This window comes from Capricornis sumatraensis, chromosome 8 (assembly GCF_032405125.1).
Source record: "Capricornis sumatraensis isolate serow.1 chromosome 8, serow.2, whole genome shotgun sequence".
NCBI lineage: Eukaryota > Metazoa > Chordata > Mammalia > Artiodactyla > Bovidae > Capricornis > Capricornis sumatraensis.
In genome coordinates, this window is record NC_091076.1 from 72,661,431 (window position 1) to 72,686,257 (window position 24,827).

The 24,827-nt window shown below is 49.5% G+C and overlaps 1 protein-coding gene across 1 annotated transcript; it reads left to right on the forward strand.

Annotated features, from left to right (window-relative positions):
* The first annotated feature begins 12,878 nt into the window (after positions 1 to 12,878).
* Positions 12,879 to 21,275, forward strand: RFLNB (refilin B). Its single transcript, XM_068977737.1, has 3 exons — positions 12,879 to 13,088; positions 15,793 to 15,902; positions 17,846 to 21,275. Exons 1-3 carry the CDS (start codon positions 12,879 to 12,881, stop codon positions 18,174 to 18,176), a joined length of 651 nt encoding a protein of 216 aa, XP_068833838.1. The 3' UTR covers positions 18,177 to 21,275.
* Positions 21,276 to 24,827: the final 3,552 nt, after the last annotated feature.

Sequence of the window (24,827 nt, forward strand, 5' to 3'; positions counted from 1 at the left end):
GAGAAACTCCAGCTTCTTCTGCTCACTTGCTCTGTGCAGATGGAAAAGGAAGGCCCTTCTCAGGCAGAGGGGAAGCACATAGCCTTCTGAAGAGACCACAGTCCACAGAATTCTGCACAGACTGCAGTCCTGTGATTGGGCCACCTGGGGCGGCCAGTGAAACGCTTCAGCAGGCAAATGGAAAAGTAGCCAATGTTGTGTAAAGAAAAACATGAGCTCACACACATACACACACACACACACACACACACCCCAACCTCGTACCCACGCCCTACTGCAGCCCTGACACTGCTCTCAACCACTCCCAAGTCTTGGCCCCTTGGCTGGCTGCCTGGCTCTGTCATCTGAGAAGGGTGCTGATGGGCCATCAGGTCCTAGTTGATGCATCCCAGGGCTTTAGATGCAGCCTGGCTACTGTTTGGCATGCAAAGAACACTTGGTTGTGAGTGGGGCTAAGAGATCCAGGCCCTTCAGGGCTATTGGGTATCGAGGGAACTGAGTATTTACTGCCTCCTGGATAGTTTAGAGACCTCATTGGATCAAAAAACCCCTGTCAAGTGGGCATGATTTATCGGTGTGGACCTGGAGGCCTGGGGAGCAAATGACATACCCAAGGCTGTAAGACTCCTGAGGAGGCAGAGCCAGGATTTAGCTCAAGACTTATTCCATCACCAGGCTCTGTGCACTACACCAGTGCTTTTCACATGTATGAGACCCGACTTTACATAGGACTCTCACTCTACAAACAGATAAAATGTTTTATTAATGTATTTTGTGAGTTCAAACATCTTTCAAAGCAAATCCGTGAGAACACTGAAACTATTGCAGTTAAATAGAAAGCATTTCAAAGCTAAGGTTATGGGTGGCAATTTATCCATAACCGTAACTTAGAAATGCTTTCTATTTAACCGTCCCTGGGGACACAAAGAGTCAGCCATGACCGAGCACACACTGGCAATTTATATTCATCAACCCCAGCATCCAGTTTATTTCTGTGTTTCGCTTTGGTTGCGTAGAATAGAGAAATCTTGATTTAATCCAGCGAACAATTTGCAAACAGTATCAGGTTTTGTTTGTTTGTTCTCTTGAAGTCTTCACTGTATTTGTTACAGTAGTGCTTCTGTTACATATTTTGGGTTTTTTGGGCCACAAAGCATGTGGGATCTTAGTTCCCAGACAAGGGTTCAAACCGGCACATCCTGCATTGGAAAGGGAAGTCTTTGCCACTAGACCCCCCAGGGATGTCCCTCAGTTTTTTTTTCACTCTCCTTCCAGTCCTGGATACTCTTTGTTTAGCTAGATGTGACAGAGTCTGTTTATCCTGAGGTCTACACAGACAGAATAGCCTTGACAGGGCAGCTTAATACACCAAGTATCTGTAAAATCTCAACCTTTACACCAGTAACACATTTGAGGATGTGTGTTATTACAGTTTAGAATGTTTTGTCATTAGAATAGCCTTCAAGTATGCATTCTTAAAGGGAAGATAGAGTCAAAGCTTTATGTGGAGCTCCTTGGCCCCTCAAAACATCTCAAGAATTCCAGGTTCCCCAGAAGTCAATTTGGAAGCTGCAGGCCCTCATCAGGGGCTGCCATGTAAAGGGGAGGAGGCATTTGGTGGGGTCACCTTTGTCCAGGAAAGAGTACCTTTCATCTGAAGTCCACCACCCATTCAGCAACACCCCTGAACTGTCATCCAGATCCTGTTTGAGTCTCGCTGGAGGCCACCACCTGAATTGAGCCTTGCCGCCCTTAGAAGTTGGACATCAGAGAGCAAGGCGCCCCTGGTGCAAGGCAGCTGTGTTCTGAGAGGAAAGCAGCGCAACCGGAACTGGGAGGAGGGGGCTTGGGCAACACTTGAAAGGAAGCCTGTCCTCCTCGGGAAACGCCCACAGCCCCAGATCTCAGACACCTGAGGCCTCACACGTCTATGCACACAATGCTTTCCCACGCTCTCAGGACTTGAAATAAAGAAACGATGACATGTGGGACTCCTCTGGCCTCACCAGGGGCTCTTGGGGCTGGATCGATGGGCTTCAGTGTTGGGTAGTATGTGGGTTTATCTGCTTTTAGAGCTTCAGTCAGATCTCCTCATGTGACAGCTGGGAGTCTGAGGCCTCAGGAGTTCCAGTCAGGAACTTGGGCCCCACTATGCAAGAGGACTGGTAACATGCAAGCCACCCTTGTACTCACTTTGCATTTGCTGCTCCACTCTGCCTGGCTGTCCTTCCCTGGAGGCCGCCCCCCTCCCCTTCTGCTCCATCCCCCACCCCGCCACCACCACGTTCCTCAGAGCTTGCCCTCTTTTTCCAGTCTGCCTGCAGAAGTGAACAGGGGTATCATGCTTTCCTTGATCCTGCCACCCCCTAACGCCCCCATGCCACCTCTCTTGTGGTCTTTGTTACCATTTCCAGCAAGAGGTTACAGCCTCCACCTCCATCCCCTATAGGCATGCCTCTTATTCAGCATCCATCTCAACTGCTTTCCAGAAACTTCTCTGGAAGGACAATCTTCTTGCTGCACTTTCATCCTCTTTGCCCTCTTGGTTGATTTGGTGAGTCCTCCCCACCCCGGGACTCCTCCCCACCCTCCTTCCACACCTGGCTTTCCTGGCTCCCATCAAACATCTCAGTCTCCGTCACTGACTCTTCCCTCCTTCCAAACCATGACCGCCCATGTCAAACCCCAAGGTCTTAGGCCCCCATAGTTTTCACTCCAGACTCCTTCAGAGAACTTTCCCGCCCAGCGCAGGCATAAACACCAGCTATGCCTTCTGAGGTTTCTCGGATTTTCAGCCTTTGTCTGCCACACCCCCTCAGCTGACCCTATTCCACTTGCAGTTCCCACCATCAGTTCTGGGGAGCATCTCCAGGTCCACTTGCCTCCCTGCCTGCAACTGCCCATCTCTAAAGGGGACCACCTTCCCTTCCCACTTCCTCAATCTCAAGGCCTTGGAGTCAGGCACCCTTTTATTATTCAGTTGCACTAAGTCATGTCCAACTCTTTGGGACCCCATGGACTGCAGCACGCCAGGCTTTTCTGTCCTTCATCATCTCCCGGAGTTTGCACAGATCTCATGTCCACTGAGTCGGTGATGCCATCCCACCATCTCCTCCTCTGTCTCCCCCTTCTCCTCCTGCCTTGACAACTCTCTTTGTCAACCAATATGGTTAGTTAATCCGAAAAAATTTATTTTTCTAAATGATTATACAAATACTAGTCCTGGAAACCAAGAGAAAATCTCAATTGCCATCAAGCCTCTCAGTCCCTGTCAGGCCTGGCAAGTGGGGTTTCCGCATAGAGAAGCCCTTCTCCATGGTCTCCTGGTCAGGCTCACCGAGTTCCTCTTTGCTCTGAGAGTCTGAGAAGGAGCTGGTTTGCTCCCCTGGGCCTCGTCTCACTCATAACCACTAACCCTAATGATTCTTGGTGTTTCTGTGCTCCCAGTATCTATACTGATGCTATAGAAATAATAGCTTAAAGAAACAGCTTAGGTTTCATCTTATAAAATATTGCAATAGTAATATTTATTTTTAAAGTACACAATATGAGTATTCATGTTAATAAGTTTAAACAATATAGAAATATATATATCAAAGGTCCTACCCTCCTTCCAGACTTTGTCTGTACCATGGGGGAAGGGCACTTTGCAGACAAAATTAATATTAACCATATTTGCGTATTTTCCTACAGCTAAACAAGAAATCTTGGCCATCTTTTCCCTCAAGATGTATAGAGCTACTCATTCTTTTTAAGGCTACATGGTGTTTTATAGTTGAGATATATCATCATTCATTTAGCCAGTCTCCTATCAGTATACAAAGAGGTTTCTGTTGTTTGGCAGTGAGAAACACATCACCAGTGAAAATCTATCTGTAGAAATCTTTGCTTATGTGTGCTCGCCTTTTTGTAGGCTACTGTCCTAAAATCGTTCAATTTTAGAAAGCGAAAGGGCACGCATTTGAAGTGCTTGCTAGCTCTTGCCACAATGCCCTGTATACAGATGGTTTGGCTGCACACTCCCATAGACCGCGTGTACGTGTGTAATCTCTTCTCTACATCCTCATGCGCCCTAGGTGTTTTTTCCTGCTTCTTGATCTACAGGGTGTAGTTGCAGCTCTAACTGTAGAAACCCAGCAAGCCTGAGTTCCCCTTTGGTTTTCATTGCACAAAACCACATGTGAGCCAACCGGTGCTGTGTCTTGCTGCAAGAGAACTTGCCAATTGAGCAAAAGCACTGCAGCTTCCCTCCTGGTCAGGGCTCCTGGAGGACATGCCTTGTTGGTTTGCTTTCGGAAGCAGCGGTCATCCTTTGTATACTACAGAGGTGATAGTTTGATATGCAGTTGAGAGCCCTTTCTATTCTTTATCTCTGCCCTTTCCCCAGGCTCCATCTGGGCTCCCTATATGAACTGTTTTCTGGCACTGATGCTATAGAGATAATAGCTTAAATTCTTAGCTTCTGAACTCCTACTACAGAAAGTAATGGAGTTAGATCAAGATGTATCAATAGGGGAAAAAAAAAACATATACGCAGAAGGGAGACTTTTTGACAGCTACCTTTTAAAAATCCTGTTTACATCCTAATAAATTGAAATTCTTTGGTAAAAAAAAAAAAAAAAAACCTTTGCAAGTGGAGGAGAAAGTCTTGGAAGTCACGAGTTACAAGAATTGTTGGAATGGTGTTTTGCTTTGTTTCTGATCTTTATCCTGAAAGTGGGCCTTTTCATTTGAAGAGCCAAAATGCTGGAGGACTTTGCATACAGTCCACACCACCAGCATAGGGACAGTGCATCCTGATGTGAACATTGTTTTTTTCATTAAAAAAAAAAAAGAAGTGGGGGGATTTTTGACCAGCAGGCATCAATAGGAAAGGACAAACTAAAGGGATATGACTTGGTTTCAAGGCTAGAAGGTCCTGGAGAAGAAATCTAGAACCTCACCACTCTGGACTGAGCCCCAGGATAAGAGAAACCCCCCTAAGTTTGAGGAAAATCCTGATGTAGAGGCCCTTGCCTGACTTCCAGCTATTAACCTGGGAGACTGCAGTCCCTGTAGAGACGTAAGTTTTCAACAAGACACCTGAGGAGGAGAAATAATGTCTGAGAGTGTTGTCCAGCCAGATGGACCCAAGAGCAACACATCTTAGAGTCTCTCACACCCCATCATGGTGGGGGGGGGGGGCGGTGATGGCTTCCAAACTCCCTGAGCCCTCAGCAGTAGTGAAAGGCCAGCTGGCTAGAAGAGACTTCAGGCTGGGACACCTAGGGTGTAGATTCATGAAGACGAAAAGCAGAGGGTGACAGTCCATGGCCAAGCAGAACCAATTTCTCCTCAGTAGAGGCCAGAGAGGGAGGAAGATAACCGTGAACTAGGCTCTCACCACCGGCAACCCCATCCTTCCTGCTATGATGTTATGAAAGCCTCCCCAGATGCCACCAGGCAAAAGGGAAGAGAGAGAGTAGTAATTACCCAAGAGCCACTAGTCATTTCCCAGAAGATAAGAACTATACTGTGAGCAAAACACTTTTCCAGGCTTGAGAGAAACTGGGGCCTTAGGTGCTAAACTGAGCACAGAGCGTTCACCTTCTGTATGCCAAGATATCATCACAAAACTATCCATAAGTGCCGAAGGAGAAGGAACAGCTTGTTGCCATGTCTTTGACACGCATTTCCAGCCAGGAGCAAAGCTGGACTAAATGAGCCACCCTAACTCACTCCCCTTTGTCACCAGTGTGACATCTTTACAGGATGCATGTCCAGAATTGGAGCTAATTGACTCCAGAAGGGATTGAACTTGGGGCCCTTGTCAAGTCTGCAGTAATCTCCACTCAGTGAATTGAAGCCGGGGGGAAGATGTCCAGGTCCTCAGAGACCTCACGGCAGGGCTTTGCTGCTCACCGCCTTCCTTCTTTGCCTGCCTGTTCCTTATTTAAGGCTTTTGTATCAGCATGGGCGTCACTCCCTCCAGATTTCTTCCCCTAAGCCTCCACTCCCTCTCTCCCCCAGGCTGGTGAAGCTCTCCTTATGCTCCCACACTCTGCCTCACACACAGGAGGCCCTTGGCAGGTGCTGGTTGAATGAATGGGTCTAGTGGGAGTGCACACACAGACCCCCAAAAACTCTTACCCAGAGCAGATTTTGGTAAGAGGTCTCAGCCTTGGGAGTAGAGGTGAAACAGTTTTTGTGGAGTAAGACTAGGGTATCTGCTGATAAACAATCTTCCAATGAGGAACACAAAGCCCAGATTCCTTAATATTCATGTGTGATGGAAGACCCACACGAAGCTCATATTAACCGCTCTTTTTATTACAAGCATGTAGAACAGATAGGGATTGTGACCTGTCTTAGGGTTTATAAGATGTCAATGCCTGACATTCTAGAGACTTCTGCTTCTAACACAGTGAACTAACAGCAGAAGGTCCTTTCTCAGATGGTGGACAGGCTTGATGCTAAGAAAGGCATCCCTGGAAGTAACAGAGTCTAACCTTTCAGGCTTTGAGAAGCAAGGTGTTGAGATGGGGGTCAGGTGATGTTTGATGGGCATCTGGTGGGGCAGGGCGCTGACTGGGACTGAAGTCAAGTAGCCCCATCATTCTCAGGTCCAGAGGCTCTCTTTGCATGTGGAACCAGAGAGTCTTTTAGAGAAATCTGAAGAGAAGGGGCCAGAAGGGTAAGCCAAGCTCAGGGGAGAGAGATTTGGATCCAAAGCAGTTTTTTTTTTTGTTTTTTTTTTTTTTGCTGGCTTCTTTTACTACTTGTCTCTTGGTGCAGCCCCTGCATGGTTCAAGCTGAGACCTAGGGCAGGAGGCAGGCATAAACGAAGCTGTGCTGTATCAGGACCACCCTATAAACATAACTAGAAGGAGCCGGAGGCACTTAGCTGCAGATCACAGCATAGCTCTGGCACCTCCAGGCCACGGAGCCCTCCCCAACCACCAGCGTTGGCAGCATGGCCCAGTGCTTTGGTACCCACAGCAGTGACGGCTTGGCCGCAGCCTCTGAATGCCTGATGGAGCTGATGGTGGTCCTGTTGGAGGGCACTGTCACCCAACTTAGCAGAACCAGAGGCTGGGGCAGTGGGTTCGGGAAAAGAAAAAGAAAATTAATAGCAGGTGTCCTGTGTGTATGACCAGATTTATTTAGCAGCATATGAGAGACACCTTCAGAGATTTCCAGAAAGGCTTGTTACTGGTTGGAGTCATCCTGCAGAAGAAGTACAAGGCAATAGTCGATAAAATTCCAGTTAATCATCAACTGATACAACCTAGAAAACAGGAAATGCATGGAATTTTTCTTTGGTGCTTCTCCGCTCACCTCAAGTTCTTTCTTTACCCCTGGCGAATTTTCAGTAGAGACTCGAAACTGAAAAACATTTCTTCAAAGGCATGTAATAGCCTTCGGTGAGTCTCAGGAGTTCCCAGCAGTACAGAGCTGCAAACCACAGCTGCCTTTGCGGCTGTGTATTCTGTTTCGAATCTAGCGGCTGGAGAGGAATGCACTTAGGGGCACTGGCTCAGGGGAGGAGAGCGGAGCCAACTGTACCCCCTTCCCGGGGCTCCCACTCACCATCCTTCCCCACGCAGCCCTGCAGACCCTAATTCCCCAGAGGTCCTGAATACCCCGTAGTCTGGAGGCTGCCTTTGGAGAGTTGCTGAGCAAACTGGCCATTTGTGGCCTGCACACCCTTCTATAGCGCCCTTCAGCCGAGGAACCAAGGGTCTTAACTTCAGTGGCTCAACGAAGGGCTATTTTTCTGGGCTGCGAGTCCTTGTCCGGTGTGAATAAGCAGAACAGAGCCAAGAGTGCAAGTGTATTGATGCCGTTCCAACAAGACCATGTGCCCCAGCTCTTTTCAAAATTCCATCTGAGGTTTTTTTTTTTTAATCCCATCTGGGTTTTATTTTGCAGAGGCCACAGCCCTTTTTCTGTGTAACTAGGGAGCATTTGGGAGAATAGCTCTCAGCTTACAAATAGGACGCCTTGAGGGTGGAGCCTGCATTTAACTGGGGTCCCCAGGTCCCCCACTCAGGGGTCACAGGCCTGACTCTGCCCCAAGCTGCACTTGGTTGTCTGGGTGAGCACTGCCACATGGGCTGGGCCAGACACCACCTCCCCACCTGACCTGGTGGTCTCACGGGTGAGAGGTCAGAAAAGGAGGCAGCCTGTTTCCGCAGGCACACTTCTCTGTGCAGTTGCCAAGCTCTGGCATGCTTGACCTCTGTGTGGTTCAGGCCACCTTTGTGAGTCCCAGGGGCACAGAGGTATGAACCAACCTTACCAATGTGTGCACACAGACGCCTATGGGTTTGGGCTGTATCAGTACATCTTTTTAATTCAGTTCCTTTCTTTATTGAGTATGGCAGGTCCCTGTCAATGCTCTCTGAAACCAGTAACCTTAAATTTTTTTTCATGTTCTTTATTATTTGTAGATTATTATTTTATTTTATTTTGACTGCAGGCAGAACTTCCCTGACCAGGGATCGAACCCATGCCTCCTGAAGTGGAAGTGAAAAGTCTTAACCACTGGACCACCAGGGAAGTCCCCCCAAAGCTTAATCTTAAAATACTTAAGGAAACAAAATAAAGTCCTATTTTTTTAAGCATTTTGGTTGACACAGGTACATATGAAGGCAAGGGGAGACCTAGTTCAGTACTAAGGCAAAGCCATTGCAGCGTGAATCCTGGAGCCCAGAGACCCAGGGGGCTGGGCCTGCAAGGTGCCTGGGCCCCGAAGCATGTGCCAGCAAGCTGGAGCCGGCAGTGTTTTTAATCCGCTGTCTGGCTGGGTTTACTGAACACAAGCTGTTCCAAAAACAATAAGCAGCAGCCATCGTGGGGGTCCCACTCTTGTCTGACTCAACTCCCACTCAGGCATTAGCTTACTTTGGTGGAGAAAAAGGGAAAATGCAGGACTGGCATTCACCGTGACTTGGCTTTGTTCCCCAGACCCTGCGGGGAGAGGCCTCAGGCCAGGAGCCAAGTCCTACAAGGACACCCGTCTGTGTGATCCAGGCGGGGGCGATGGCCGCTCTGAAAGGACAGCTTTGAGAAGAGGCCACTCTTTAAGCAGGGTCCATGGTGTCATTTTGTAAAACTCACCCCTGATTTCTAGGTGTAGCCCAGATGCTTCTCAAAAGAAGGCCTGTCTTTGAAACTGGGCCAGAAGCGGGTAAAGTGGAATCCGTTGTCTTTCCCAAGCTTGGTTAGAGATTTTTTTTTAACTTTTTATTATATATCATATGTCAGAATATGGCTGATTAACAATGTTGTGATAGTTTCAGATGCACAGAAAAGGGACTCAGCCATACATACACATGTACTATGGTGTTGGAGAAGACTCTTGAGAGTCCCTAGGACTGCAAGGAGATCAAACCCATCCATCCTAAAGGAAATCAGTCCTGAATATTCGTTGGAAGGACTGATGCTGAAGCTGAAACTCCAATACTCTGGCCACCTGATGCAAATAACTGACTCACTGGAAAAGACCCTGATGCTGGGAAAGATTGAAGGCGAGAGGAGAAGGGGACGACAGAGGATGAGATGATTGGATGGCATCACCGACTCGATGGACATGAGTTTGAGCATCTCTGGGAATTGGTGATAGACAGGGAGGCCTGGTGTGCTGCAGTCCATGGGGTCACAAAGAGTCAGACATGACTGAGCGACTGAACTGAACTGATTCCCCTCGACACTCCCCTCCCATCCAGGCTGCCACATGACACTGAGCAGAGTTCCTTGTGCTACACAGTAGGTCCCCATTGGTTATCCATTTAAAACATAGCTGTGTGTCCATGTCGATTCCAAACTGCCTAACTATCCCTTCCCTTCTAGTTGATTAGAGCTTTGTTTGTTTAAGAAATATCCTTTGGAAAATAATCTGGCATAAGATGTAAGCCAGGGATGAGCCCAGGGCTTGGGGCTCTTCCAGAGGACTACAGCGGATTGCAGTATGGACTCGTGGCTCAGGAAGCATAGCTGGCTCACAGGGTCTGCACTACACGGCTCCCACGAGGTTACAAAACAAGCTCCCTCCCTGCTCTCCCACCCAGGGGGACTCATGGGCAGGTTGAACTCGGATGGTTCCAGTTGTAAGACCTGCTCTGCTCATCTCCACCAGGACTGCTGTGAGTTCACACAGATGAGGGTACAGGCAGGATGCCTGGGCCCAGCCAGGCTTGTGCCCTCCACCTTCTCCTCTGCACCCAAGCAGCTTCCAGCCAGATCCAGCTTATCTTTGAGCTCTCTGAAGACAGTCTGGACAGGGGAGGACAAACCCGGGGTCCCAGCTGTCTTTTAATTGGCTCAGCAGGGTTCTGGGAGCCATGGAGGGGAAGACTTCAGCGGACCTTACTGGGGGACGGGCACCTGAGTGGTCCAGGGGAATCTGTAACGGGGCCACGAGCTCCACCTCTGCTTCTCCATCAGCATCAGGTCTGTGGGCTGAATTCCTCTTCAAGCCCTTCTGGTTTCCTGTGTGTGCATCAGTTCCGAGCGCCTCTATAGGAAAGAAATCCAGGGTATGCAATCACCTTATGCTTTGGGAGCACCTTGGCAAGCGTCCTGAAGACTGAGAATGTCCTGATCTTTGTGAAAGCCAAGATGCCCCCCTGGAGTTGGGGAGAGGTTGTCTTGGGGATCAGACAGAAATCTCCTAGGCTGGAACATAAGACATAGATGCTTTCTGGGTCCAGCCTAATGGCTGAGATGCCCATGTGAAGTCCTGGGCCACCTGCTTGATGACTCAAATGCCAAGGAAGAAGGGTTGCCTCCAATGTGTCTCCTTGATCTGGCCAGGACCCTCCGAAGCTCACAACTTCACATTCCCTTCCTCACTTTGGCATCTTTGATGTCTCTGGATCGTCATCAGAATGTGAGTAATCTAAGCCCTTCAGAGTTCTGCTCTGAAGGTGGTGATGTGGGGCTTCCCCTAGACTCCAGGTTTCAGCAGGTCCAGGTTGAGATCCCTCCCAAGACAACCCACAACGATTCAGGCTTTGATGGAGTCAGAGGCTACACTGGCTGAGCATGCTGACCTTGCTCAGTCTCATCCTCCTCTTCCACACTGATGACCTTGAAGGCCACCACCGACTTGGAGCAGTCGCCATCTTTCTGGACACTTTCTCCTACTTGGTCAAATTTAGGGAAGAGTTCTCAGGATCTATTAATACCTGGGCACAGTGGCGGACCAACTCTCTCTAGGGTGCTAGTCCTCCCACTCCAGCAGACCACACACCTTTCCACACCCCCGGGAAGCTCTTAGATTCCTCCTGTGATGCCCCAGGTTGGGATACGCAGGTGGTGAGGTCAACAGGGGTAGAGGAGTGTAGCCACACAGTTGGCCCAACCTCTAAGACCCACTGCTTACAATATATCCTGGCACAAACCATTGACCCTTGACTTTGTAATCTATTCCCACAGGTCCTAAACGAACTACCTCCCAGCACTCAGGCATGCATCAGGTTTTGTTCTCTGCGGAAGGGCTGATCCTGGGCTTCCTGGTCACACCAAGCTGCTTTGTACCAGTTGTGTGACTTGGGGCAAGTCAAGTTCCTTCTCTGTTTCCTGACCCGAAAGTGATGGGTGAGGAGAATAGGAGGGTTGAACCATTTCCAGCAGATCACAAACATCCTGAACTTGGACTTCACCAGGTCCCAAGCAGGACAAGGATGCTCTGTCTGCTTTTGCAAGGACACAGACTGAGCTTCCATGGAGGGCTGTGAATGGTGCCCACCTCTCATGGAGCCAGGGAAGTCCCCACCCCAGGGCATTGCTCCTCTCCAGAGCTAGCCCCTCCCAGCTAGGTCTGCTCACAGCTCCACCTTGAGGCTGAGCACCCATCAAAAACCCTCCGGGGAGGGTGGCTGGTGGTGGTGGCTGGGGGGACTTCCTATACTTACCAATATTCGGGGTGGTCTCTGAGAAACAGTACTCGAATTTTCTAGTGCTTTTAGATATGAGAACAGCCCAGTTGTACAGTTGGGCAGCTGTTGCAATGAGTTCCCACTCAGGTAGGGCTTCTCTGTCAAACTAAGGAGGAAGGACAAGTAACCCGTCTGAAAAGCTGTGACCACCACCCACTCCCCGCCCCCCCCCACCCCCCAGCGAGGGAGCCCCTCAGACAGATCTTTCTGATGGAGAGCCGGTTGAGCCTCTCATCTGGTTCGAGGGCCACTCTGCACCCAAGCTGAATTTCCCTGCCTGCTGTGGCCACGACCTGTTCCGCTGAGCACCCAGGCCGGCCGTGATGCGTTCCCCCGCCCACCCCGAGTCCCCTTGAGGATAAACGGAATAGGCGCTCTTTTCCCCCCGGGGCAGAAATGAGAGCCAGACATAGCCTGAGAGGCTGCTCGGCTGAGCCAAGAGGTGGCTGGAACCATACGAATCGCATTAACTATTAATAATTTCCAGTTGTTTGCTCGCTGGGTTCGGCCGGCTCCCCAGGCCTCTGCGAGACCGGGCTCTACTCTGCCTTCTCCTCGACGCCTAGGGCTCGAGATTCTAGCGTCCGCCGGCCCAGCAGGTCCAGGCCGAGGGGACAAGGCGCCCGTGGGCCCGGTGCGAAGGGGTCTCAGGTCCGCCCAAGGCGGGGCGGACGGCCGGGTGGGGCGGGGGTCCCGGGCCGGCGCCCCCGGAGCCTGAGATCGGCCGCTCGCGGAGGGCTGAACGGCGCACGGCAGGAGCGCAGCGGCCCCTGGCGCCCGGCCTGGCGGCTCCGCCACCGCGGGCGGGTCGGGCCCGGGCGAGGCGGGGCGGGGCGGGGCGGGGCAGGGGGCGGGCCCGGGAGCGCGGCAGCCGGCGGACCCGGACCGCGCGCGGGTGGCTGGCAGGGAGGGCGGCCGGCGGGCAGCGGCCCCGGCCCCGCCGCGCGCACCGCCATGGTGGGCCGCCTGAGCCTGCAGGATGTGCCCGAGCTCGTGGACACGAAGAAGAAGGGCGACGGCGTCCTGGACAGTCCGGACTCGGGGCTTCCCCCCAGCCCCAGCCCCAGCCACTGGGCGCTCGCAGCGGCCGGGGGCGGCGGCGGGGAGCGCACGCCGGCCCCGGGGGCACTGGAGCCAGACGCAGCGGCCACCCGCGCGGCCCCGGTAAGTGACCCCGCCCCGGCCCCTTCCCCCCCATCCTATCACCCCACCCCGTGCCGGACCCCCAGGCGGTCTGCTGGCCCTCCCGGGGCGCGCTGTGGGCGCCGTCGCCCGCCCGTCGGGACGGCGTGGCCAGCGCCGGGAGCCCGGGGCGGGAGCGCGGCGAGAGCCCGGCCAGCTGGAGCCGGTGGCTGGAAAATTGTCATCGCCTGGGAGGCGCGGGAGCCCCGGGAGAGGCGGGCCGCCGCCTCCTCCCTTCGGGGTGGCGGCCCCCGGGGCTGCCAGGCTTCGGCTTGACCATATCCTGACCTGGCCGGACCAGAGGGGTCCCGGGACACCGAGAGGGAACCCCAGGCTTCTCCGGGCTTTGCCCCCGCTCTCGGTGGTTCTGACGGGCCTGCCCCACTCCCGGTAGGTCTTGGGGAGAGGGATTTACTCCACTCCCAGATTCATTGAGCAAAGAGGGCCAGCTTTAGGGCACTGTTAGCAGCCTTGGAGGGGACCTTTTGAGATCAGAGTGGCCCCTCTTGGCCCATCACCTAACCTGTATCTGGCACATGATGAGTGGGAGGCCTTTAGGTGGGTGGAAACTTTCAACGATGAGTCCTTTTACTTTACTTTAAAACTTTTATTTAAAGAGAAAATGCAAGTACCTTAGGAATCGCTCAGATGGTAGTGTTTATTTCCTTTACCTAGAGTTCAAGGGACGCACATCCTGCCTACAGGCAAGCTCGGAGCTCTGAGCCCTCTCCTCCGCCTTGGGGATGGCTGTTTGCAGCCCTCTCCCCTGAGTGAAGTGGTCAGTTGCTACTGACTGTAGTCAGTTCAGCTGCTGCTTCTTAGGGGCCCACCCGCTTTGGTGCGTGGAATTCTTGATCCTGTCTCTCCATGACCATCACTAGTCTCTCATTTCCATGCGAAGGCAGCACTGGCTCCATCTTGGCCTTCAGAACCCTGGCTGCCTGGCCCTTTATAGCCTTATCTTCCACATCCCCTGACCGCAGGCAGATGGACACACCTGTGCCCCTGAGGCTCCTCCCTCCCTCTGGCGTGCTTCTCCCCTTCTACCTCTCCAACACCCAGTCCATCAAACCCCTGCCGGCTGCCCTTCGGGACCCAACTTGTCACCTCCTCTGGGAAGTCTTCCTGGATGCCTCCCAGAGCCATGCCAGGGGCCGTGACTTTGTCCCTTCCGCCTGGTGGGTGCCTTGTTCAGGAGTCTGACTCCTGCTGCACCACCCCCCTCCCAGCCTGCGCTGGGGCACGGTGTGTGCTCAGAGAGTGCTGGCGGCAGGGATGAGGAGGGGAGGAGACAGGGCAAGAGGACCCAGTGTCTGTGTGGACACCTGGGAGAAGGCTGCAGTGAGAGTGTTCAGAGTCGCCTGCCTCCTCTTGGTGGCTGTGTCGTCCTGCAGCCCCCAGGACTGCTGGGCAGGCACCCCTAGGTTGAGGAGTCTGTGGGCAGAGCAGGGCCCCCTGTCACTGCTGGGGTTGTTTCCTGAAGCTCTGCTGCAGCCAGTGCCCAGCCCTGCCCCGACGCTCGGACCTGAGTTCTCAAGCCCCGGTGAAGGCTTATTAAACTTCTCCCCCCGACCCTGAGTTCAGGCTGGACCCTGGGGACCCCCACCTCTCCCTGACCTACCTGGTCCCCTTTGTCTTTTGTATGTCCACCTTATGCCCCCTACTTGACACCTTGTCCTGGTAACCTAAGAGTCTTAAAGTCAACCTTCTAGAAATGTCTGCTTCCTGGAAGCCCTAGGGGTGGGGCTGCCACCACCATGTCCTGGCCCAAGTGTAGGTTCTTCTCTCAAATCAGGCGAAGAAAATGACAGTTCCCAGTTATCCCAGGAGGGCTGCTCCCTTTGGCTGGCTTAACACAGAAGCCCTGACTCAAGTCAGATCAGGCGAAGAAAAGCGAGCACCTCCGTGGAGGATGGCCCTATCTCTGACTCAGGCTGCTTGGTGAATCAGAAAGCCCGATGCCTTGACCAGCCTGGAAGAGGGTGAACCCCTGGGATGCCATGCTCTGGTTCTTGGAGTTTTCTGGACAGTGGAAGGTGCCATAGAGAACTTTCTGGTGTCTGCTTTTCCAGTGAGTTTGCAGGTTCCTCCATCTTGGCTGGGTGTCGATCTGGCGGCCCCAGAGGCAGAGGACATGAGGGAAGTTGGACTGAATCTTCAGTGTATTAAAAAAAAAAAAAAAGAATCCCTGGTAGCGTTTCTTTTTGTTGGTTTTGGCCTTTTCTGAAGAGTTGCTGAGACAGTGATAGGGCTGGGGGCGTGTAATTGAAGGTTCTGGTTAGCAAAACCCCAGTTCATGGTGGTTTTCTTTCTGTGCGATGATGAGGTAGGCCTGGGGACTGGTCACAGTCACAGTGCTGAGCTCAGATTTGCTTCCTCTATTCACCCTTCTACGAAACCTCGTCAGTGGAAGGGGACCCCCACCCCCGCCCCAGGTGTGCAGAGAAGGTCGTGGGGCATATGCTGTGCCTCTGGGGAGGGCACCCAGCACCTCCACGGTGGACCCAAGATTTGAACACAGCTGTCCACGCTCTGCTGCTGCTGTGGATCAGTCCTTCTCTGGCATCAGTTCCCGGTGGGGGCCACGAATCACAGCTGGGCCCGTCAGCGGGAGGCTAGAACCAGGAATTCTGTGGGGAAAGCGTCAGATGGGCCCGTGGGCTGACTGCATTCTCCATCATTGCAGAATCCAGCTTCTCTCCCCAACCCCCTTGGCTCCGGCTGCTCACCAAGGTTATGCCCCCTGTCCTTTGGCGAAGGAGTGGAGCTTGACCCCTTACCACCAACAGAAGTAAGGTAAATACAGTGGGCACTGATTTCATTTCACTTCCATTTTTGATTCCAGTAATTAATGCTTTTTTTTTTTTAATAGTCAGTGACAGAAGTGCGCTAAACTCTTATAGTTTGGTGGATTCTCTTTGGGGTGTTCTAACCTTTTGAATATAGACACACTCATTGAAATGAAAATGAGATTGTGTTATACCGCAACTTGCTTTTTATGCTTCACTTATCATGGCCGTCAGATGTTTAAGCATTTGTAATAAAGTAATTCCTCTTTCTGGCATCACCGACCCAATGGACATGAGTTTGGGTAAGCTCTGGGAGTTGGTGATGGACAGGGAGGCCTGGCGTGCTGCGGTTCATGGGATCGCAAAGAGTCAGACACAACTGAGCGACTGAACTGAACTGAATTCCTCTTCCTAGAAGCTGCTTTCCACATCTTACCCCCACCCCACGCCAGCATCAAGGTGCTATCACCTTGTCTCAGGTTCTGATTTCATTGGGCAAGTACTGTTCTTCCTTGGGAAATTTATCTTACCCAGGCTTCTCTGGGGTCAGAGAGCCTTTGAAAGGATCCATTAAAAGACACATCTTTTTAGAGAAAGGAATTTTACTTTGGGTAACTAGTGGTTTTATAGCTGAAGTTTCATTGCATGAACACAAAGAGCCCTTTGACACAGAACAAAGGCGACTCAGCAGTTTGGAGGTGAGCGGTTCAGCCTTTTATTCCTGGAGAGCTTGTATTTTGAATCAAATGGGGACATGACTTCATGACATGAGCTTCCCCAGCCCCTTAACCTACTTGCCCAAGGAGAATAGATGTTCCCATCAGACTCGTTTTGAAAAGACTGCTGATTCTTACTCCCTGACCAGTGGGTAGGGGAAGGTGAGGGGCAATCTGTTATCTGTGCCTATGTGTGATGCTTGTACACGTTTCAGTAACTGTGAAGAGGCAATAATTAGGAAGTCAAATGAATTCATGCTTTGCTTCCAAAAAAAGCCTCCCAAATTGCCTAAGAAGGACTTAACAAATAATAATAAAGTAACTGCTGAGGAATGTGGATGTTAATTATTTTATGGAAATCAAGACTGTTAATTGGCTTTGATGGATAAGGTCACATCTCGGTTCCCTGAGCCTGAGGGGTCTCCAAATTGAAGGCGGAGGTGGCCCCAGTACCAGAATTTGGTTATCAGAGAGCTTTCAGAACCAGCATTCAGGATGTCTGGGTTCCCTACTCCTCTCATTAAAGAGATGATTGTTCATTCAGGGGACAGAGAAACGACTCACCCCTCATGGACAGGAGAATCCGCCTTATTATATAATCATTCCCATCAATAGCAGTTGCTGTTTAAACACTCTCCCCCCTTACGCTGGGCACCTTTTTCAGGAAGGAGGGATTTTCCTAGTGTTAAGACTCCGTGCTTCCAATGCAAGGAGTGTAGGTTTGACCCCTAGTCAGGGAACTAAGATCCCACAAGCTGCATTTAAGACCTAGTGCAGCTGCAAGTGAGACCCAATAATATATAAATTTATATATTATTTATATATAAGTATATATATATATATAAAAGAGGAAACAGAGGCTTGGAAGTAATTTGGCCGAGGTCTGAAAATTTAAGTCAGTGGGAGCCAACTCCATTCTGGGGGAGCAGAAATGCAGGTGAACTTGGGAATCCTGCATGCCTTGTATGGAGGCCCCAGCTCCACGCTCCCTCTCACTGTGGACCTTAACCTCTGCACCCCCAATTCCTTCTCCTGGCGTTGTTGGGAAGGTTAATTAATTAGATCCTGGAAGTAAAGTGCTTAGAACAGAAAAGGACCACATGGTAAGCACATCATAAACTCCATGCAGCTTCTCCCCAGAGTCACCACATCTCAAGGTCTGAGGGCACAGTAGGGACCCCTGTGCCCCCAGCTCCGAGGAGCGGCTTCACGTGGCCTTGTGTCTCCCGCCCAGGTACACGTCCTCGGTCAAGTACGACTCAGAGAGGCACTTCATTGACGACGTCCAGCTGCCCCTGGGCCTGGCGGTGGCCTCCTGCAGCCAGACCATCACCTGCATTCCCAGTTGCACGTGGCGCAACTACAAGGCGGAGGTGCGCTTCGAGCCCCGCCACAAACCCACCCGCTTCCTCAGCACCACCATCATCTACCCCAAGTACCCCAAGACCATCTACACCACCACCCTGGATTACAACTGCCGCAAGACACTGAGGAGGTTCCTGTCCAGCGTGGAGCTCGAAGCCACGGAGTTCGCGGGCAGTGATTACCTGTTGGAGGAGAACTGACTGGAGCAGGCTCCAGGGGGCCGGCCCCCTTCCCCGGGTCGGTCTGGTTGGGCCAGGCTGCCCTCGCGTGTCCTTCTAGCCCCAGAACAGTCTAACCCAGAGATACCTCTAAGCCCAGCCTGGAGAAGAAAAGAAAATGTCACAGTAGCTTCTAATTATCCAGCGAATTCGGTTTTTACGTTTTTTTCCCAACTGTGTTTAAAGGGAGTGTATTTCCTAGTTTGCTGCTACATAGCTTCCCCGAAGTCTCAATTTGATGAGAAAATCAAAGAATGGCTTAGAGCGAAAGGAAAATGCCCCACACTTTGAAATAGGGAGGAGGGGGAGCGCTTCCTCCATTGGTCAGTCTGTTTGAGGAAGAGCATGGAAAATCTCCCTGAGATGGAAAAAGTGAGTTTGAAGACATTTCAGCCCCGGGTGTCTTCACTACTACAAAAGTGGTGCTAACTCACTGAGCTGTGACACCCATATGGGTTCAATCTGTGGAGAGTTGAGTTCCATTCTGTTTTTTTTTTTTAATTTCTATTTGTATTTCCTGTTAACTAAAACTCTTTGGAATTCTCTAAATCTTTTTTGTGATATGGAAAAAAACCCCAAATCACAATATAAGATGCCTTTCAAAAAAGAAAGAAGGAAAGAAAAGGTTCACCCCATTCTTGCCTCTACAGTGGGGTCGGGTCAACTGGTGGCTGAGTTTGGGGGTAACAGGTTGGTTCCAGTTCCTTCCGCTGTGGGTTCCAAGCTTGGTTCCAAGCAAAGTACCTTGAACCTTTGGCATCTGACAGTGTCTTCACTGGGGCTTCCCTGGTGGCTCAGTGGTAAGGAACCCACCTGACGATGTAGAAGACTCAGGTTCAATCCCTGGGTCAGGAAGACCCCTGGAGAAGGAAATGGCAACCTACTCCAGTATTCTTGCCTGGTCACAAGAGTCGGACACGACTTAGCAACTAAACAACAATGACGTCTTCCACAAGCTTGTTTAACTCTTCCTGATATGTGTTTTGGGGTTTCCCAATACTTTCCTAATTTTTTCATAAGGCGAAACATAGCAGAGGCCCCTTTGGAGAGAATCGGCATTTTGAGAGAATGCTTAGGGAAAACACTTTTGGGGGAGTCCTACGAGGGGGACTTTACTCACAGTGGGAGCCAACAACCACACCTAAGACTTGATTCCCACTGGGAGGAGGTGGACATAGATGTTTCTAATGATCTGGTTCATCAGGGTGTGTGTCCTTTCTAGCGACCTTGGGTCAGCATTGCAGAGGAATTTTGCTGGTGCCTGAGCTCTAAGCATAAAAGCAAGGAAATCTGCCCCCCCACCCACCCTCAACCCAAGTGAAGTAAAGGTGAGCTGAACATCAAGAGTGATGTCACAAGTCAAACTCCAAACCCCGGGTGCCATGGTGACTGTACACGTTCAAACGTTCCTTTTAACGTGATAGTCATGGCATTGAGTGTGAGCGGAAGAAACTGTGAATTTAGCTGATGGGGCCCCACAGAAGTAGGGACACAGGCTGGGCGAGACCAGGAGGGCACGGAGGCCAGGCTGCCTCTGGCCTTCAGCCTCTTGCCTGCTCTGCTTCATACCCTACCCTGCCCTGCCTCACCCGGCCCTGACTTCTTCCTGCTGCCAATCCCTGTGGATTCTGAGTAAAGATGGTGGCAGATGGCTTTTGCTCATCTGATATTGGAGAGAACAAAAGCATGGGTATTTCTTTTGCATCCAGATGATGTCAGGTGCTTGCAGAGTCCTGGAAGCCCGCACACCCGCTGTATCTCCGGGTTTGTGCTGATGGCTTCCATCTGTCCTGAAAGCAGAATTGAGGGCTCAGTGGATACTCTGGAGCCACAGCAGGACTTCTGTTCAAAGGAGAGCAGGTGTGACGATAATCACTGTCATTTGGAGTCATCAGAGGCGTAGAGGGCTAAATGGTCTGCTGTCTTTCTCAAATTTAACAACAGTATGTCCATTGTGCGCCTGACTAGAAACACCCCTTCCGTGGAGCGTGCTGTCAGCTCCGTGGTCCCAAGTTTGTCAGCACGAAGCTCAGCAGGGGTCCCTCGGGGGCACCCCAGGACCCCATAATCTCCTGTCATCATGCAGAGCAGTAGATGCCTCCTGCTTTTGGAAGCGTGACACAGCATTTATGGATAAAAATGGCTTTTTCTCTCTGATTTCATAAGCTTGTCATTTCAGACAAGTGATCAATGTAATTTTTAAACTATAGTAAGAGAATTCCCGTGGCTTTCTTGGTGGCTCAGTGATAAAGAATCTGCCTGCCAGTGTAGGAGATGCAGGTTCAACCCACCTCAGGAAGATCCCTTGGAGAAGGAAGTGGCAACCCACTCCAGTATTCTTGCCTGGGAAATCCCACTGACAAAGGAGCCTGACAGGGTACAGTTGCAAAAGAATCTGACATGAGTTAGCAACTAAAACAATGAGAAAGAAAATTCCAATTGCTCTGGCCCAATGGAGACACAGGATGAGCTCAGGATAATGTCGTGGACAGCACGACTGGAAAGACCAGTGGGAGGGAACATAATCTTTGAACGCGGCCTTGTGTTGAGATGCACATGTGAGATTTTTTGATATGAAATATGTCAGTAAAGTAAGTAGAAGTGAGTGCCTGTGGATGCGTCATGTGAATGGAAAAGCAGATTTTGATTTTGTTATCCACCAGGGACCCAACTGCAGTTTTCTCGAATCCTTTCTTTTTCCCCAAATGTGCTTTGCTGAAAGTTGCAGAAAAGGAAGCAGGTGAAGGTATAGATTGAATGTTGTCGATCAGTGGTGGATTCATATTAGTTCTCAAGGTGGAAGCGATGATTTTTAAAACCCACTGATTAAAAACAAACATTCCAAAGGGTGTCTGGGAAATACCATTTACTTATGAGTTAAAAAGTCTCTTTTCTCAGACTCTTAAATTTAATCTTTTGTGTAATAAGGATCTATATATTCAGAGAGAGGTTTTCTTTTGAAATCACAGGCATTTGAAAAAGATTAGTACCTCTTCATTGGATACATTTCCTGTTTCTAACCTTAGGAATAGTATTTGAGGAAAACGACATTTTAAATTTAGTTTGTCATCTGTTCCCCTCCATTTTGCTCTATGACTTCTTCATTTGATAATAAATTATCTTTTAAAAAACTCAGAGATGCTGCTCTTTTTCTTAAAAGTCATAATGTCGGGTTAAGAAAAGTGAGAACAATGGCTCCTCCTCTTGAGAAATTTTGAGATGCAATTGTGAATTAATAATATAATACTTCTGACTGGGGTATGCGTTCTCCTGGAAGATTTTCCAAGGGGTTCCTGGGCTCTGGAATTTTGAGGAATGTGTTTGCAGATTCAGTGCGCACTCTTTCCCCAGCCCGATCTGCCCCGAGATGCACCTGTGAGTGTCGGTGTTAGGCCAGCCCCTTCCCACCTGCCCTTTCACATTGCCTTCCTCCCATTCTGCAGAAGAAACCATGCCTCAGTCCAGCCCAGCCTGATGATTATTGTGATCTGCTGCTCTGGGCTGGAAAAACCTGTACGCAGGGCAAAGGGACAGCTAGAAACATGGCATCTGGGCACCAGGATCCCCTGTGGGTTTTGTGTGTGCCACAGGGTCCTGCACAGAAATGGTCATGGTGGTGGAAGCAAAGTGCGCCTGCACTGGGAGGTCCTCACTTTCAACATCTTGGAAAATGAGGCTGTCAGAGTGACGACATTCCACATGACCACCCACGTCTCTTCAATCTCAGACTGTTGTCTTCCCTGAGGAAAAGTCCCTTTGGGTAAAGCAAAGAGGTCAGTAAGGGCTATTGAAAGGGAAGGTGTCTTATTTCACTCCAGCCTTCATTTCATGGTGAGGCTCTGCCTTATCTGTTGGTCTTGGAGTTGCAACTCAGAAATAAACATGCCCCAGGAATGCATGTTATCATTCTTACAAACACGTTTTAAAAGCCAGTCTCAGGACTTCCCTGGTGGTCCAGTGGTTAAGACTCTGCACTGCCATTGCAGGGCGTATGAGTTTGATCCCTGATTGGGGGTCCCTGAAGCCCATGTAGTGCAGCTGAAAGATTTTTTGAAAGCTCATCTCTTTTTATTTTTTTTAAAACTTTATATTTTGTATTGGGGCATAGCCAAATAACAAATGCCAATCTCTTTTTAATAGAAATCAAGTCTCACTTGGCTGATGGGAATGACAATATGAGGGCTAATTTTGCCATTTAGGTTATATAGTGTAAGTTTTCAATGAAATGAATGAGCTAATCAGTTCCAAGGTTTTGATGGAAAAATATTTAAAGCATGTAAGATTAAAGCTATAATTTGTGTGTGCAGGGGGTGGGGGAGGAAGAGAGAGAGAAGGCAAAAGTGTGTTGAAGCTCATACTGTTTCAATTTTCCAACCTTTCTAAGTGTATCAGATTAAGCTGGTGCCCTTAAGAGAACCAGCAGTAGGTATAATTAATAATAATATGATAAATCTTAAAAACGTGGTAAACTTCCCAGAAATTTAAGAAATTAATAACTCGATTAAGTAATGACTCCTATTGCATGGAATGTATCTTGTCAAAATTAAATTCTAATAATTTTGTTTTGGAATATAATCATTATCAAGTGGTTTGTATATATCACTATATTCCCAAAGTGCTTTCTATGGAATAAAATAAGGTTCTGTGATCAAATAAGTTTTGGGGAATGATAAGTGGAACAATGGCTTCATATGGTTATTATAGTCTCCTTGGAACCCAGTGTGCAATTGCTATGTACATGGGGTTTCATTATGCTATGTCTGTATACTTTGTATATACTTGAAATTTTCCATACCAAAAAATTGGAAAAAGTATCTTTGTTTCTATGACACTACTGATGAAAACTTGTTTTTTAAAGAAATCAGAAAATGCATATTAGCAAAAATAAAAATCACTGCGATTTCCCTGAGAGATAAACTATTACTGGTTTTTGGAGACCAGCAGCCTCAGATGGTTGTTTGAATGGACCAATCTAAGAGACAGCATTGCTTTTAGATGGTGGCACTGGGCTTCCCTGGTGGCTCAGATGGTAAATAACACACTTGTCCATGCAGGAGATGCAGGTTCGATCCCTTAGTCAGAAAGATCCCTGGAGAAGAAAATGGTAACCTAGTTTAGTATTCTTGCCTTGGAAATCCCATGGACAGAGGAGCCTGGTGGACTACAGTCCATGCGGTTGCCAAAAAATCGGAAATGACTTACTAACTAAACAACAAAACTGTAAACACTATTTCCAACCTCAGAGCATAAGAAGGGGCTTTTTTTGGGGCTCCACCCTGCATCTTGCGTGATCTTATTTCCCCAATTAGGGATAGAATCCAGGCCCCCAGCAGTGGAAGCTCGGAGTCCTAACTACTAGTCCACTAGTGAATTCCCAGGAGGTTTCTGTTCTTTACATTTGCTGGTTCCTTTTTCAGAATGAGAACACAGGGGTGCAGGGTGTGTGAAACCCATTGCTGGTAAATTACAAATTACTGTTTTTCTCCAGAAGCCCTGGGGCAGGTAATTAAGCTGGCAAGCACAAATAACAGGATGTTTTGAATACTAGCGCCACTGTTGCCAACCTGGAGAAGTTCTTACAAAGCAGTAAGGGTCCAAAGAGTTCGTTTAAATGCGTTCTTTTATTCACGTCTTCAAATATTTATTTGTATCCACCTATTTTCAGAATGAAATAGGGACGACTACAATAAAAGACACCCTCTATGTAATACAGGCATTAAAACCAGGGTGAAAGGATAAAGGCCAGATAGTGAAGTGGGGAGGGTGGGGGATCAGTAGGAAGGGACTTCACCAGAACCCGGAGGACAAAGAGCTGCTGTAATTGAGGACAAAACCTAGTCTTGAGTTTCCTCGCAAGCACGGCCACAGAGGAAAGAAGCCTGTGTGACAGTATCTAGTATAATGAAGCGGATCCCTAAAGGCAGGGCTCAAAGAGGACTTTAGCACCACTTGCATATATAAGGGGCATAAAAATAAAGATCCGTGTATTCTTCCAATACCATTTCCTATTGGACTCTTGGGAAAAGCAAGGAGGATATTTAAAATGAGCGCTTAAACATACAGTAAGGGCACACAAAGATTCTGAAGCCAGGGAAGTGGAGGAAAAAACTTTTCCTCTCCCCTCTTAGGTTCATTGAACGTTGCCTGCAAGTTAAACTGACAAAAGACAGATTTGCAGGAGAAAAGGAATACGATGTTTTTTTTTGCTGGTGGTTTATTTATTTCGCGGCACCCTGCCGCATGCAGGATCTTAGTTCCCCGACCAGGGATCGAACCCATGCAGCTTGCTTTGGAAGCACAGAGCCCTAACCACTGGACCACCAGGGAATTCCCAGGCATACAATGTCATTGATGTTAATAGTTTTTACATACACAGGGCTTTCACAGAAGTGAAAAGCCAAAGAAGTTAGACTCAGGAACTTACACCATTTTAACAAAAAGTGATAAATTGAGAAGTGAGTAGAAAAAGGAACGGGAATTTGGGTTTCTAGAGCCAATAAACTATGGGAAAGTGAGTAGGAGATAACTGGGGAAATTAGTGGCAGATAAGGATTATTTAACAAGGTCTGTTTTTGCTGACTCATTTTGGTGACTCTCTGTCTCCAGTGACAAGAGTTGCTGTCCTCATCAGGG

What these genes read in the sequence shown, in the direction of transcription:
- RFLNB (XM_068977737.1), top strand. Translation starts at nt 12,879, where the DNA reads ATGGTGGGCCGCCTGAGCCTGCAGGATGTGCCCGAGCTCGTGGACACG. An exon ending in CGGCCACCCGCGCGGCCCCG is followed by an intron (nt 13,089 to 15,792) that starts GTAAGTGACCCC and finishes CCATCATTGCAG; the next exon opens with AATCCAGCTTCTCTCCCCAA. An exon ending in TTACCACCAACAGAAGTAAG is followed by an intron (nt 15,903 to 17,845) that starts GTAAATACAGTG and finishes TCTCCCGCCCAG; the next exon opens with GTACACGTCCTCGGTCAAGT.